Below are 17,615 nucleotides of genomic sequence, written 5' to 3' on the forward strand. Positions count from 1 at the left end.
GAAAGTCAGAACTGCGCTAATTGTAAATAGAATTATGTCCCGGCCTTTACCATGACCTGCTCGGTGCCATCAGCTACAGGAGATGGAGACCAGGGAATGACAGGCTTGCAGGTGAGGGGGACTGGGAGATGGGGGCTCAGGGAGAGAGAGATGGACACTGAGAGATGGGGGCTCAGGGAGGAGAGAGGCCATTGGAGTTTGGGGAGAGAGGAAGCCTGGCACAAAGAGACTTGAAGGTAGATAGAAACCGTGGAATGGGAACTTAGGGAGAGATGGAAACTAGGGAATGGAGGAGATATGGAGGCTGGGAATGGGGGTTTGTGAAGAGGAGACTGGGGAATGCGGGCGGGGGAGAGAGATGACATGAAATGGGGACAGACTGCTGATTCACCATCGCCTGCTTAGTGCTTTATCCCGATGTGACTTTAATCCCTGTTTCCTTAAGGATCTGAATTAAAGAAGATTCTTATCCCCCTTCCTCCCACCTCTCAACCTCCAAACATGATGTTGACAATCAAGATGCATTGAGAGGACTGGAGGCAAGGAAAGTATGGAGCAAACACTGGCCAATCAGATTGATCCAAACTGGCTGAAATTTTATTGGTTGTATTTGTCAACTGGGTGTGTCCAACAGGTGGATGTGATGTTGATGTTGATGTGATGCATCTAGCGTGTGTGTGAAGGAAGTTAGTGTGCTTTCCGCTTTTGTGTGCTTATTTGCTTCTTGTTTTCAGCCTTGACTGATGACTAGCAGCAAGCAAAAAGGGAACCAAGTGTGTAATTCTCTCCCTGTCAGTGCACAACCTTGCCATTGGAGGGTCCTCAGCTGTGCCTCCCCGTGATGGCGCTTGGAAATTGGGTCCCTCGTGGCCCCCAGGCTAAAGCTTCAGAGAAACTCGGAGGAAGTTTGGCCCCCAGAAATGCAATGTGCAGGCCCATCGGCATGTGGACGTGCACTGGCACTCATGAATCAAAGCCCCCAGCTACGGGCGGATAGCCCCACTGCCTTGTGGCTATCTCGGGAGAGTTGACGGCTAAGGGAGTAAACCCTGACCGAAAAATCTGGAGTGGTGCCCAAAGGCGGACGGATGTCTAAATGTGTCATCCTTCTGTCAATTCCTGCGACCAAGCCAATACTAAAAGTAGTGCATTACGTTCCTTTGGACCCAACCACGGCAGCAGTGTTGTCAACTTGCAGGTGCCCATTTCTCTGCTGAAAAGAGGGAACTTGACTGTCAAAGTCAGCGGGCTGGGGGGGCCTGGGCCAGAGAGAGCTTAGCCAGGAGGTGGGTGCCTGAACTTTGCCTGATGCAATTTTCAGGCAGGTGGATAGGCCTCAAGAAGGCTGCTTATCGGGGTCCGACATCGGGAGCAGCTCCAAGAAACATTTAAGCTCAGGAGCCAAATAATGTCACCTGGTGCGAGCAGGGCTGATTAAATTCTTCAAATTCACAGAGCTTTTGTGAGCCTGCAAAGGGAATCCCGTGTGACATTGGATTGACAATGTGTAAGTCTATGTTTAACCAGCAGAGGGAACTTGTCAGTCATTTAGTTCGCTTCAGGTGGACTGGTCAGAAAAGTCAAAATAGGCCAGAGGCAGTGGTTTTGAAAGCAAACTCCCAGTCTATGTGGGGCAAATACACTCAGAATGCCATTAGGAAAGACGTTCCAGGATTTCGAACCAGCAACAGTGAAGAAACGGTGATACAGTTCCAAGTCAGGTGGTGTGTGGCTTAGAGGGGAAATTGCAGGTGATAGTGTTTCCGTGCATCTGCTGCCCCTTGTTCTTCTAGGTGGTAGAAATCACAGGTTTGGAAGATGCTGTCGAAGGAGCCTTGCTGCAGTGCATCGTGTCGACGGTACACAATGCTGCCGCTGTAGATCAGTGGTAGAGGGAGCGAATGTTAAGGTGGTGGACACGAGGTCGATCAAGCGGCACTCCAAACGCAGATTATTTGAGGTTGTGCATTTAAGGCATTTCATTGACACACTGCGGTAACTGAAGGTAGAGCCTCTCCTGCTGTCTATCAGGGGTCATGTGATGTTCTTGGAGGCTCCGACCAATGAGCCCTAAGCATGGGTAATCTCGGGGGGGTGCGGGGCTTCCTGACGAGAGTCCTGGTCGAGCACGTAGCATCTGAAAAGTGCTCTGTATTAAAGTTCATCTGTTTCCTGTTGAAACCTGGGGCAACGTCAAGTCATTACATTTAGCGACGAGGGTAAAATATCTCTGACGCTGCACCTCACCTGGTTGATATGAATACATCGAACCTTAAGACCAAAGAAAAGACTACTCACCAGTGATGCCGCTCTTCGGCAGAATCGATCCTTATGATGCGACTATGGAAGACTGGAGCCAGTATGTAGAGCGCCTTGGTTTTTATTTCGTAGCGAATGAAATGACCATGGAGGAAAAGCAGAAAGCCATCCTTTTGAGTGTATGTGGTAGCAAGACATACAATCTCATCCACAGCCTGACAGCCCCAAGCGTGCCCAATTCTAAATCCTTTAATGAATTGGTGGACCTCATGAAAACACATTTCCAAATGAAGCCATCTGTAATAATGTGGCGTCTCAGGTTTAATTCCAGAGCTAGGGCCCCGGGGGAGTCCATTCGCCACCTATGTAACGAAGCTGAAGCAGTTGACGAAACTCTGCAATTTCAGAGACACATTAAATGCGGAACCAATTAGTTTGTGGAGTTTCAGGATGGCGCCATTCAGCGCCATTTACTCGCGGAGGCCGACATCGACTTGAACCGCGCCCTGGAAATATCCCTCGCCATGGAAAGTGCTGCGAGAGACTCACAGGCTTTGCAAAACATGCAACATGGCGCCGTTCTTTATGTGGGGCAGGAGCCCCACATTTATGCCGAGCGCAGTGTGAAAACCAGACCCACAGCATCGGAGCAAGATGCAATGCCCACTGTTAGGAACATGAAAAGGCCAAGCAGAAACGCTTCAGCAGCGACTCCAAGGTTAATTCATTATAGATGTAGGGATGACCATGGACCAGATACCTGCAGATTCAAGGAGGCAGGATGCCATTACTGCCATAAGAAAGGTCACGTAGTAAGGCAATGCAGCAAACCAACATGATTGAATTAAAAAATACAGCAAAGCCTGAAGCTGCCGATACCAACACCTATTCCCTGTACAATGTCACCGCTGTAAAAACCAAACCTATCACAGTCACAGTCCAAGTTAATGGGAAGCCACTAGTAATGGATGTGGATACAGGAGCCTCAACCACAGTGATGGGAGAGCACACATTCAAATGAAGGTACCCAGCCACTAAATCTGGAGCGGATAACTGCTGAATTGAAGACATACACTGGAGAATCTATTCAGGTAAAGGGCATCGCCACAGTACCAGTGCCTTATAGGCAACAGACAGCCCAGCTTCCAGTGATAATGGTGACAGGCAAAGGACCTAGTCTTCTGGGCCAAGACTGGTTACAGAAACTCAAGCTTGATTGGTCTGAAATATTTCACCTGAAAGCAGGAGTTCCTGAACTGCTAAGAAAATACAACCGTGTATTTCAGGACAAATTAGGGAAGTTAAAAGGCCTGCAAGCAAAAATATATGTGGGTCCTCAGGCGACACCACGTTTCCTTAAGGCCAGACTTGTGCCTTATGAGTTGAAGGAGGAGATGGATGCAGAACTGTGCAGGTTAGAAAAGTTGGGCATCCTCCAACCAGTCCAATTCTCGGAGTGGGCTGCACCCATAGTTCCAGTGGTTAAGCCTGACTAAACCATATGCATTTGTGGGGTTTATAAATTGACCGTAAACAAGGCAGCCAAACCAGATAAGTACCCCATTTCAAGGATAGATGACTTATATGCAAAGCTAGCTGGAGGCAAATCTTATACAAAATTGAATATGAGCCAGGCCCACCAACAATTAGAGCTGGATAGCACGCCGAGAAAATACTTGACTATTAACACGCACAAGGGTCCTTATCAGTACACTCGCCTGCCCTTTGGAATGTCGTCTGCTTGCACTATCTACCAAATCATAATATTCACAGCAAAGCTCACACATTCAGTATTGGAGACAGAGTATTCGTATGACATTTCGGAAGTGGACCTTGTTGGGTTCCTGGAACCATTGTCTCAGAGACTGGTCTCTTATCCTTCCAGGGTTGAAGTGGAAGATAGAATCATTCAAAAGCATGTGGGCCATATTCATGCTAGAGACATTCCAACAGCCAACTACTCTGCCTGTGATTAAAGTCAAACCATCAATTCCTGAGACGACAGATCGACCTAGAATAGACATTCCTGATACCTCTGTAGAGTTGCCTAACCCAAAACTGCCACTTTCTAAGCATGGATCTCGTGCTGCCATTCCTGATCATGTCGATCCTATGGAGGAACCTCAAGTGGTAGGGTGGTACGCCACTCTAACCAAATAAGGAGAGGAGCTCAGAGGCTTAATCTTTAATCACCTGAAGTTGTATATAGGTATATGTTGTTGGATATTCAAATGTTCTCCATAAATAGAAACTGTAAAAAACTAAAGGTAGTAACTGAAGGTATAGCCTCTCCTGCTGTCTATCAGGGGTCACGTGATGTTTTTGGAAGCTCCAGCCAATGAGCCCTAAGTGTGCGTAATCTCAGGGGGCAGGGCTTCCTGAGAGTCCTGATCGAGCATGTAGCACCTGAGAAACTCTCTGTTAAAAAGTTTATCTGTTTCTTGTTGAAACCTGTCCATTCCATCAAGTCATTATACACACATTACAGAAAAAATGTGTTAGTGAAGTGCTGGCATTAACACAGTCAATGATGGGCAGAAAGTCACTGTAGGTCACTGGCAGGAAGTTAAATATTAAGCAGTGGAAACAAAAACAATTGGAGAAGCTTGGCACAAAGAATACTATTTCCCTAGTAGTATATATACATATAAGGGCATAAGATCATAAGAAATAAGAGCAGGAGCAGGCCATTCAGCCCATCAAGCCTGCTCCACCATTTAATATAATCATGGCCTATCTGATTGTGGCCTTAAGAGCACTTTGTGTTTGTCCCCTTAACCCTTGACTCTCTTGTCAATCAAAGATCTGCCTAACTCAATCTTGAATATATTTAATGACCCAGCCTCCACTGCTTGCTGGGGAAGAGAAGAAATTCCTCCTCATCTCTGTCTTAAATGGGAGATCCCTTATCTTTAAACTGTTTCCACCCGCATCCCTGTTCTAGATTCCCCCACGTAGGGAAACATCTTCTCAGCATCCATCCTGTCAAGCCCCCTCCGAATCTTATATGTTTCAATAGATCACCTCTCATTCTTCTAATGAGTACAGGGCCCAACCTGTTCAACCTTTCCTCATAAGACAACCCCCTTCATCCCAGGAATCAGCCTAGCAAACCTTCTCTGAACTGCTTCCAAGGCAAGTACCATCCCCCCCTTAAGTCAGGAGACCAAAACTGTATCCTGTGCTTTAGATATTGTCTCACCAACATCCTGTACAGGTGACATGTGGACCTTCTGGGGGAAAAGATTTATTTTTCACGTTGCATTTCCTTGTGGACAAAAAAAATGATAGAAATCCAGAAACCAAGGTGAAAAAAGCAGGAAGGAAAGGGGCATCAGTTGTGTTCCAGACTGAAATTCTAATATAATGACTGATCCAGCTTTCTGTGAATGTTACAGATAATTGTAGCTCTCAGGGAATCGGGAAGAGTGCTCATTCAAATTATGCACCCACAAAAAAATTCAGTGTTTCTGACCATTTTTAAAAGAAATAAATAGGAATAATATGGTGCAGAAGAGAGTCACATCAGCTGACATGAATAAAAGTGTCAGCATATCTAGGCTATGCTTCAGTGCATTGCTGAGAGAGTGTAGCCCTGCCAGAGATGCTGATGAGACGTTTGGCTCTGCTCCCACAGGTGGATGTAAATGATTTGGTGACAATAATTGAAGCCAATCAGAGGAGTTTTCCCGGTGTCCTGGCCAGTATTTGGAGCGACATCAATAAAAAGCAGGATATTGGGCCATTTGTCTCATTGCCGCTTCTCAGACTTTATTGGGCACAAATTGGCTGCTGAGTTTCCCCAATTAACGCCAGTAAATTGCATTTACATAGCAACTTAACATCGTGCACAGTCAGTAGACTTCAAAATTACCTCATTGGTTGTCAAGTGGTTTTCACCCTATCATTCCTTCAAGCACAAACGCTAGCTTCCTGAACATACAGATAGCAGAAAAGTTGAAACTGCTGATTATCAGTAGCATCGCTTATCAAATATTTATGAATTTCCAAATATCTTTAAAGACCTTGTTAAGCTGAAGGATATTCAGATGAAACTACACATAGAATGATCTCTGCAGCCTTTCAAAGTGGCCTCCAGAGATAGTACTTTGGGGTCTTATCTCAAGCTAAGGGATTGACATCTTTGGTACCTTGAATGTGTCAGATGTGATCTTGCTAAGACCACTGTTACGAGTGCAAGGTTTTATAAGATGATAATGTTTTAGGTTGTCTCTTTAATTCAAAGTACAATGGAGTAATGAAGAGAGTCATGTGATACGAGCTTTGCCTGACAACCAGTTTGATTACCATGGAGACCGGGGACCCAGGCTGAGACTTAGTGAGAGCAGGGTACAAAATGTTCTCACCTGAAACCAAAGGCAGGAGCAGCCGGGCTGACTGTGGACAGAATTTCTGTCTCAGTTTTTGGACAGAAAGAAAGAGGGAGAGGGGGAGAGAGGTCTAACGGGGACAAAAGGCTGCAGCTGGTGTGGTCAGCAGAGAGGAGAAGGCTGTGGGTACCAGGCGGAATGTGGGAGGGAGGACGATCTCTGGGCTGAAAAGACGCATCCCTGGCACACTAAAGGCTCTGGAAGATTTGCCCTGGCTAAGCCTGGAGGAGAAAACACCACAGTGGGTCTTAACCTGCTGTGGTCAGTTCAGGAATTAGAGGACTTGGGGAGAGGACCATCGACAGTCACTGTATGTTACAACACGGTGAAATGGGGAGACGTGAACACATTGGAAGTTTGGAATAACTGTGGACTCTTTCCCATAGAGACTGTAATCCTGTGGAGAGCATGTTGTCAAGTATACATATGCAGCGTGGGGTTATCTGTTGTGTTAAGACATTAATAAGTGTCATTGTTTCAGTAGTTTAGACTATAAGTTGCCTCTTAATAATGTTTATCTGAATTGCTTCTAGCTTGTTTGTTACAGTAGAAGTCTTAAAACTTAAAATCCTGTTGTGCAATTCTTTTCTTCAATCACTGGGAATTCAAATCTTTTTAAAGGTTATTGGTGTCTATGGGGATTGTAACACAGCTCACTGAAGACGGTTCTGTCGTCAAGTGCCTCTGCGGTGAGAAGCTAACTAGGGTGGTCATGTGCGGCTCACACTTTATCCTTAAGCCCCCCTTATTCACAACATTACTACTGGAACTAATAGTGAATGATGTGGATTGTTCATGGATGGAAAACATACCAAAACCTTAGGGCAGTTGTAAAATTTGCTTTCTTGTGATGCTAATGTGTAGTAATTGATCCGATATGGAGATTTCCAAAATTATTAATGAAGGATAATGAATCATGTAGGCCAGAATGTCCCTCAGAGTTCAGACTGATTAAGTAAATTTGCACCAAAACACAAGTAGACTCATGTGTCTGCTACTCTAAAAAGGAGCCTACTCAAAAAGACACTGACGTCTTCTTAAAATATTCATAGGGTAATTGTTGAGGTAACACATATATTTTTGTGATAGCACTATGTTGGTTTCCTGTTGATGTAGGAATTGATACATTTTTTTCCATCTGTTAACACTGGCAACTTGTGGCCAGGCAATAAAATTATTGGCACCATTTTCCTTCCCCTCACAAGGACTTTCTTGTATTTCATTAGTGCCTCATGAATAAGGTTCCCAACAACCAGCTCAGAAAATGGCCGAGCGCAGAATAAGAGGCCATCAGTTTCAAAATATTCTTGCATATTTCACTACCCTCACCGCGCCCCCCCACCCCTCCCCCCGACAGTTTACAATTTGATTCGCATTCCTAGGTTAGATTAGATCTTGTAACTCGCTCCAAAGTATGCAGCATCCACATGCCAAGAACCATGAAATAAATCCCTAAATTGTTTCAGTGTCGCCACCAAGCTGTATCAGTCGGCTGTTTTAAGACCTAAAGATTACCATCGGCGATCGATTAAAAATTCTGTGGTTTTATTGGATATTTATGCTTTACTTATAGAGAACAACAAGAGTTTCGAAATGTCATCTTTCGTGGAGACAAAGGCTCTGGAACAGCTGACTAAATCACCAGTGGAGTTTGTGGAGTATCCTTTTAATGTGTGCTGACTGCACTTTCTATTACCATGGACTAAAAGTAATTCAATACACTTTAATTTCAGAGAGGGGAAGTTCAGCAGAGGTTCAAATTGTACTGTGTGATATCATGATGCAAACAAGATATTTAGCTTTAAGACAGCACCGGCAAAGGATCTTCATACCCACATGTCAGCTTCATGTTCACTTAACATATTTTTTTCACATTGGAAGTCAGAGAATCTTTACAATGCAGAAGGAGGCCATTTGGCCCATCAAGTCTGCACTGGCTCTCGGAAAGAGCATTCTACCTAGTCCCACTACCCTGCCTTATTCCCGCAACCCTCCATTTCTTTTCAGATTGCAATCCAATTCCCATTTGAATAACTCGATCAAACCTGCCTCCACCAACCTCTCAGGCAGTTCTGTCCAGGCCCCAACCACCGCCTGGTGAAGACATTTTTCATCACTTCACTATTACCCCTTTTGTCAATTATTTTGAATCTGTGCTCTCTAGTTCTTGATGTTCTCTTGAGTAGGAAGAGTTTCTCATTATTTACCCTGTGCATACCCCTCAGGATCTTGAATACCTCTATCAAGTCTCCTTTAAGACTTCTTTTCTCCAAGGAAAACAGACCCAACCTCTCCAATCTATCCTCATAGCTACAGTTCTTTATCCCTGGAATCATTCCTGTGAATCTCCTCTGTACTTTCTCCAATGCCTTCACATCCTTCCTCAAGCATAGCACCCAGAACTGGACACAATACTCCAGATGAGGCCTAACAACTGTCTTATACAAATTCAACATGACCTCCTTACTTTTGTACTCAATGCCCCTATTAATAAAACCTAAGGTAATAAGTCAGACTGACACTGATGATATATTTTATCCTGTCATGTAAGAACATAAGAAATACAAACCATTCAACAAGGTCAAGCTGATCTTCTACCTCAACTCCACCTTCCCTCACTAGCCTCATTAGCTTTGATTCCCTAAGTACACAAAAATCTATTGATCTCAGTCCTGAATATACTCAACCGCTGAGCATCCACAGCCCTCTGGGATAGAGAATTCCAAAGATTCACAACCCTTTGAGTGAAGAAATTTCTCCTCATCTGTGTCCTGAGTGGCCGATCCCTTATTCTTAGACTGTGACCCTGTGTTTTAGATTCCCCATTGAGGGGAAACATTTTCTCAGCAACTACTTTGACAAGCCCCTTAAGCAGTGTTATGCCATGGCAGGTGATGTGTGCCAGGCGAACCAAATCCATAAGGGAAACTTGGCCACGCTATCATAACAGTTTTGCGATTTGTATTTATTACAAGAAGATTTGGGCACTGAATTCAGAAGTAATGAGTCCACTAACACCTTTAGAGATTTTAAAAACTAAATTAAAACATTTATTAACAAAATAAAAGACTTCAAACACATACATAAGATTACTGTTACTTAATACTATAACAAATCCCAAAATTTAAAAACTGACTCCTAACTATACACCCCCTTTAAGGCAACAGTCCAAAATAGGTTTTAAATGTAAATAGCAAGCCAGAAAATTTACCAAAGCACCCATTTGGCAGTGGAATTCCAAAGGCTTTTCTCCAATTTTAGTTACTGGACACAACAGACTTTTGCAAACATGGCTTGAGGCTTCCCCAAGGCTGTTTTACACACTCCTTTTAGTTCTTGCATGAGCACCATTACATCACCATCCATTCCTCCTTTATATATATTTCTCTCTCTTTAATCTGTTAATTCCATCGTTCTATGTGTCTTTGGAAATGTACTTTTCCCCATAATATAAAAATCTTTCATGTTGCCAATATGGTCAGTACTTTTTAGGAAAAATAAACATAATAACCTTGCCCTATTTATCTTGTTAGTTGCAAACATCCTACTATTCCTTTGAAACCCAAACAACTCCTTCACTTACCTAAAAATGTAAATTTCCTTCACACCCTACATGCTAAGACCTCATCCATGCTCACTCATTAATATTTAAAATGCCTTTTACCCCAACTCCTTTTGATAATATGAAGCTTGCAGTCTATCTGACTCTAATTCAATTAAATCACACAGACAGAACCATCGACACAAACACCCTTAAGCCTACTTTACAATAAAGCACGATAATATTATGAAACCTATTATAGTTTTGTGACAGCAGTTTATATGTTTCGGTTAGATCACCCCTCATTCTTTTAAACTCCAGGGCATATAGGCCTAGTTTACTCTATCTCTCCTCATAGAAAACCCCCTCATCCCAGGAAACCGTCTAGTGAACCTTTATTGCACTAACATAAATGGCAAGTAAATCCTTCCATTGGTAAAGAGACCAAACCTGCACATAATAATCCAGGTGTGGCCTCACCAATGCTCTGTATAATTGACTAATTTTCTTACTTAACTAAAAAGAATCCCAAGGAACGATGTTTACTATCAGAAAAAGGTGCTGGAAATTCTTTAAAACGATTAAGAAACACCAGTCCATGGCACTGTTTATGGGAGCTGCAGTTCAGTTGGTAGCATTGTTGCCTCTCAGGTAGAAGGTTTTTTTATAATCATTCATGGGATGTGGGCGTCGCTGGCTGGGCCAGCATTTATTGCCCACGCCTAATTGCCCTTGAGAAGGTGGTGGTGAGGTGCTTTCTTGAATCGCTGCAGTCCGTGTGGCGTAGGTACACCCACAGTGTTGTTAGGGAGAGAGTTCCAGGATTTTGACCCAGCGACAGTAAAGGAACGGTGATATATTTCCAAGTCAGGATGGTGAGTGACTTGGAGGGGAACTTCCTGCTGGTGGTGTTCCCTTGTGTCTTCTGCCCTTGTCCTTCTAGATGGTATTGATTGTGGGTTTGGAAGGTGCTGCCTCAGGAGGCTTGGTGAGTTCTTGCAGATGCTACACACTGCTGCCACTGTGCATCAGTGCTAGAGGGAGTGAATGTTTGTGGATGGGGTGCCATCCTAGATGGTGTCAAGCTTCTTGAATGTTGTGGGAGCTGCACTCATCCAGGCAAGTGGAGAGTATTCCATCACACTCCTGACTTGTGCCTTGTAGATGGTGGACAGGCTTTGGGGAGTCAGCAGATAAGTTATTCGCTGCAAAATTCCTAGCCTCTGACCTGCTCTTGTAGTCACAGTATTTATATGGCTAGTCCAATTCAGTTTTTGGTCAACGGTAGCCCCCAGGATTTTGATAGTGGGGGATTTCAGTGATGGTAATGCCATTGAATGTCAAGGGGCAATGGTTAGATTCTCTCTTGTTGGAGATGGTCATTGCCTGACACTTGTGTGGCACAAATATTATTTGCCACTTGTCAGCCTAAGCCTGGATATTGTCCAAGTCTTGCTGCATTTGGACATGGACTGCTTCAATATCTGAGGAGTTACGAATGGTCCTGAACATTGTGCAATCATCAGCGAACATCTCCACTTCTGGCCTTATAATGGAGGGAAGGTCATTGATGAAGCAACTGAAGATGGTTGGGCCTAGGGAATCCCCCTGATTCCCACTGACACCAGTTTTGCTAGGGCTCCTTGATGCCACAGTCAGTCAAATGCTGCCTTGATATCAAGGGCAGTCACCCTCACCTCACCTCGGGAGTTTAGCTCTTTTGTCCATGTTTGAACCAAGGCTGTAATGAGGTCAGGAGCTGAGTGGTCCTGGCGGAACCCAAACTGGGCGTCAGTGAGCAGGTTATTGTTAAGCAGGTGCCACTTGATAGCACTGCTGATGACCCCTTCTATCATTTTGCTGATGATGGAGAATAACTAACAGATGGGTTGATAATTGGCCGGGTTGGATTTGCCCTGCTTTTTGTGTACAGGACGTACCTGGGCAATTTTCCTATAGCCGGATAGGTGCCAGTGTTGGAGCTGTACTGGAACATCTTGGTTAGGGGTGTGGCAAGTTCTAGAGCATGAGTCTTCAGTACTATTGCTAGGATATTGTCAGGGCCCATAGCCTTTGCAGTATCCATTGCCTTCAGCCATTTCTTGATATCATGTGGAGTGAATCAAATTGGCTGAAGACTGGTATCTGTGAACCTCTGGAGGGTGCTGAGATAGATCATCCACTCAACACTTCTGGCTGAAGATTGTTGTGAATGCTTCAGCCTTATCTTTTGCGCTGATGTGTTAGGCTCCCCCATCATTGAGGATGGGAATATTTGTGGAGCCTCCACCTCCAATGAGTTGTTTAATTGTCCACCACCATTCACAACTAGATTTGGCAGGACTGCAGAGCTTAAATCTGATCCGTTGGTTGTAGAATTGCTTAGCTCTGTCTATCACTTGCTGCTTATGCCTTTTGGCACCCAACTAGCCCTGTTACAGCTTCACCAGGTTGAAGCTTCGTTTTTAGGTATGCCGGGTGTTCCTCCTGACACACCCTCCTGTACTCTTCATTGAACCAGGGTTGATCCCCTGGCTTGATGGTAATGGTAGAGTGGCGGATATGCCGGGCCATGAGGTTACAGATTGTGTTTGAGTACAATTCTGCTGCTGCTGATGGCCCACAGCGCCTCATGGATGCCCAGTCTTGAGTTGCTAGATCTGTTCAAAATCTACCCCATTTAGCACAGTGGTACTGTCGCATACGTGATGGAGGGTATCCTCAATGTGAAGACGGGACTTTGTCTCCACAAGGGCTGTGAGTGTTCACTCCTGCCGATACTGTCATGGACAGATGCATCTGTGGCAGGTAGGTTGGTGAGGATGAGGTCAAATATGTTTTTTCCTCTTGTTCGTTCCCTCACCGCCTGCCGCAGACCCAGTCTAGCAGTGATGTCCTTTAGTGCTCGGTCAGCTCAGTCTGTGGTGGTGCTACCGAGACACTCTTGGTGATGGACATTGAAGTCCCCCACCCAGAGTACATTCTGCATTCTCACCACCCTCAGTGCTTCCTTCAAGTGACATTCAACATGGAGGAGCCACTGATTCATCAGCTGAGGGGGAGCAGAATGTGATAATCAGCAGGAGGTTTCCTTGCCCATGTTTGACCTGACACTTTGGGACTTGGGGTCCAGAATTGATGTCGAGGACTCCCAGGGCAACTCCCTCCCCACTGTATACCTCTGTGCCACCACCTCTGCTGGGCCTGTCCTGCCGGTGGGACAGGAAACATCCAGAGATGGTGATGGTGGTGTCTGGGACATTGTCTGAAAGGTATGTTTCCATGAGTATGACTATGTCAGGCTGTTGCTTGACTGGTCTGTGAGACAACTCTCCCAATTTTGGCACCAGCCCCACCCCCCAGATGTTTGCAGGGTCGACAGGGATGAGTTTGCCGTTGTTGCTAGGCCATTTCAGAGGGCATTTAAGAGTCAACCACATTGTTGTGGTTCTGGAGGCCAGGCCAGGTAAGGATGGCAGATTTCCTCCCCCATAGTGCATTCGTGAACCAGATGGGTATTTACAACAATGGTTTAGTGGTCATCATTAGACTTCTAGTTCCAAATTTTTGTTGAATTCAAATTTCACCATTTGCTATGGTGGGCTTCAAACCCAGGTCCCCAGAGCATTGCCCTGGGTCTCTGGAATACCAATCCAGCGACAATACCTCTGTGCCACCACAAGGTTGTGGGTTCAAGTCCCACTCCAGGACTTGAACCCACAAATCAAAGCTGTCGCTCCAGCGCAGCACTGAGGAGGTGCTGCACTGTCAGAGGCGCTGTCTTTAGGAGATGTTAAACTGGGGGGCCCCATCTGCCCTCTCAGCTGGGCGTAAAAGATTCCCCGGAACTATTTCGAAGAAGAGCTGGGGCATTCTCCCCGGAATTCTTGCCAATATTTACCCCTCAATCAACATCACAGATTGTCTGGCCATTGTCATTTGGTATTTGTGTACAAGTTGGCTGCTGCATTTCCTACATTACAATGGTGACTACACTTCAAAAGTACTTCATTGGCTGTAAAACTCTTTGGGGCATACAGTGGTTGAGACAGGTGCTGTATAAATGCAAGATTTTATTTTTAATTTGAGGAGGTGGATGAAAGTTATGTTGAATTTTAACTTATGTTGTCGTGCAAACACTTAGATGATATATTATAACCTCTCATTCTGTGTCTAGATGTTGCTTCTGTGACCAGTGCCTCAGGCCTTGTTCTGTTCGAACAAGAATGTTTCTCCTATCAAATCCCATAGAACCATAGAAAAGTTACAGCATAGAAGGAGGCCATTTGGCCCATCTTGTCCATGCCAGCCCGAGGACACCCAGGTGCCCTTTCTAATCCCACCTTCCTGCACCCGGCCCATAGCCCTGCAGTTTACAGCACTTAAGGTGCAGATCCAGGTACTTTTTAAAAGAGTTTAGAGTTTCTGCCTCTACCACCAACTTGGGCAGCGAATTCCAGACACCTACTACCCTCTGCGTAAAAAAGTTCTTCCTCATGCCCCCCCTACACCTTCTGCCACTTATCTTGAATCTATGTCCCCTGGTTCTAGAATTCTCCATCAAGGGAAACAATTTTATCTTGTCCACTCTATCTATTCCCCTCAATTTTGTACACCTCAATCAAGTCACCTCTCAGCCTTCTTTGTTCTAAGGAAAATAAGCCCAACCTATCCAATCTCTCCTCGTAGCTACACTTTTCTAACCCCGGCAACATTTTTGTAAACCTCCTCTGTACTCTCTCCAGAGCTATTACGTCCTTCCTGTAATGTGGTGACCAGAACTGCACACAATACTCCAGTTGTGGCCTCACCAGTGTTTTATACAATTCCAACATTATATCCTTACTTTTATATTCTATACCTCTGCCAATGAAGGAGAGCATTCCATAGGCCTCCTCTGAAGGCGGAGGGGCACGTTAGTGGGGTGGTGAAAAAGGCACTTGCCTTTATCAATCGAGGCATAGATTACAAAAGTAGGGAGGTCATGTTGGAGTTGTATAGAACCTTGGTGAGGCCACAGCTGGAGTACTGTGTGCAGTTCTGGTCATCACATTATAGGAAGGATGTGATTGCACTGGAGGGGGTGCAGAGGAGATTCACCAGGATGTTGCCTGGGATGAAACATTTAAGTTATGAAGAGAGGTTGGATAGACTTGGGTTGTTTTTGTTGGAGCAGAGAAGACTGAGGGGTGACCTGATCGAGGTGTACAAGATTATGAGGGGCATGGACAGGGTGGATAGGGAGCAGCTGTTCCCCTTAGTTGAAGGGTCAGCCAGAAGGGGACATAAGTTCAAGGTGAGGGACAGGAGGTTTAGGGGGGATGTGAGGAAAAACCTTTTTACCCAGAGGGTGGTGACGATCTGGAATGCACTGCCTGGGAGGGTGGTGGAGGCGGGTTGCCTCACATCCTTTAAAAAGTACCTGGATGAGCACTTGGCGCATCATAACATTCAAGGCTATGGGCCAAGTGCCGGTAAATGGGGTTAGGTAGGTAGGTCAGGCGTTTCTCACGTGTCGGTGCAGACTCAATGGGCCGAAGGGCCACTTCTGCACTCTGTGATTCAGTGATTCTGTGAAATCAAAAAGCTGTTCATTCAGACTGTGACCACTGGGTGGAGCTGTGTCTTAACAGATACAAGCAGTCGCAATAAGCCAGAGTGATTCAAATAGTTATTTCTTAGTTTACTCAAATATTTAAAAAATATTTTTAATAATAATAATTCTGTAAGGTAAGGATGTGATACATATTATTAAGCAGTTTATTTAATATATATTTATACATAACTTGCAATGCTGATTAATAAGAATTTTCAGTTTGTAAGTTCCTTTAGGTAAGAGCTGTTTTAACTTTTCAGAGAAAGTAGTAGGGTCAGCTCTGTACTTGTAAGATCATAGTTTGTAGGTTCATCTTGACCCTAAGAAAGTCCAAAATAACCTATGGTGTAAATAGAAAGTGCTGGAAATACACAGTAGGTCAGACAATTCTTAACTGCCCTCTGCAATGGCTTGGCAAGTCATTCAGTTCAAGGGCAATTAAGAATGGGCAACAAGTGCTGGCCTTGCCAGCGACACTCGCATCGCGTGAAAGAATAAAAAAGAAAAACGAGCAACATCTGTGGAGAGAGAAACAGAGTTAACACTTCAAGCCTGTGACCTTTCACCAGAACCTGAAATTTGAGCCCTGTTTTTCTCTCTCTATTTCCGGCATTTTCCGTAAATATTCCAGATTTCCATCGTGGGCAATGTTTTTGCCTTTTTCCAAAGTCAGATGACACTTCTTGGGGGGGGGAGAAGAAAATAAACATTATGACAAGGTGGATTTTTTTCTCAGAGGCGTTACTTTCGAACAAATGCATTTTCTGGCTGCAGCAATTTGTCTCCATGTCCATGTTGTTTTGGTTTGCAGACTGTCCAGCGTTTCGATTAACTTTTCCTGTGCCTGTTTTACAGTTTGGGCCAGGGAAACCAGGGTTATTCAGATTCATTCAGGCTCTATCCAAAAACCATGTCCTTTGGCTCATTGTCCGCTGCTCCGTCACCATGAGCCATTTTCTTGGCTTTGGAAGTTCCAAGGTCCAGATTATGTGGAGGTCATTGACTTACATCCACCACTCGTTGCAGAACAACATGGGAGAACTTGGTGTTTGAGTATTGCCTTGTGATGGACTTTAGCACTGTTAGGATCTCTTGGACTTGGAACGAGCGCAGATCAGATTCACCAGAATGTTACCATGCTCCCGGGAGAGATTACATAAACCAGGCTTGTATTCCTGGGAATAGAGAAGGTTAAGAGGTGATTTGGTTGAAGATTTTAAGATTTTGAAAGGGAGATAGGGAGAAATTATCACCGCTGGCGGGGAGATGTCTAGACATAACCTTAAAACTAGAGCCAGGTCATTCAGGAGAGATGATGGAAAACACTTTCACAAATATTGGGAGAATTCTGCAACTATGTCCCACAAAAAGCAGTTGATGCTAGCTCAAGTAATAATTCTCTGGTTGATAGGTTTGTTTGCTAGACCAGGCTATGAAGGGATATGAAGCCAAGGCAGGTGGCTGGAGTTAAGATACAGATCGGTCATGATCTCATTTAATGGCAGAACACGCTCTTGGGGCTGAATGGCCTTCTGTTCCTGTGTAACAAGCGGTCCCCAGTTCCTCTGGTCCTTTCCATGGTGATTGTATTTGCTGTATTGCTTTATGCATTTGGAATACGTTTGAGCCCTTCATTTTCTGTGTACCCTTCCTTAGCAAACGCTCTGACAGATATAATAAGAGGCAGCTGAGTCGTATTTACCCAAAGGGAACCCGAGTAGATTCCTCGAACTACATGCCTCAGGTGTTCTGGAACGCCGGATGTCACTTGGTAGCTCTTAACTTCCAGACGTTAGGTAAGTATCACAATTTTTGATTGATTGACAGG

At 44.7% G+C, this 17,615-nt stretch overlaps 1 protein-coding gene across 1 annotated transcript in view; it reads left to right on the top strand.

Annotated features, from left to right (window-relative positions):
- Positions 1–17,615, top strand: part of plcb1 (phospholipase C beta 1) — a 315,255-nt gene that overhangs the window by 161,945 nt on the left and 135,695 nt on the right. Inside the window, exons 16-17 of the mRNA XM_078556434.1 lie at positions 8,224–8,308; positions 17,459–17,583. Coding sequence (XP_078412560.1) covers positions 8,224–8,308; positions 17,459–17,583 — 210 coding nt within the window. The remainder of the gene's footprint in view (positions 1–8,223; positions 8,309–17,458; positions 17,584–17,615) is intronic.

Source organism: Cetorhinus maximus, chromosome 14, assembly GCF_964194155.1.
Source record: "Cetorhinus maximus chromosome 14, sCetMax3.hap1.1, whole genome shotgun sequence".
Lineage (NCBI taxonomy): Eukaryota > Metazoa > Chordata > Chondrichthyes > Lamniformes > Cetorhinidae > Cetorhinus > Cetorhinus maximus.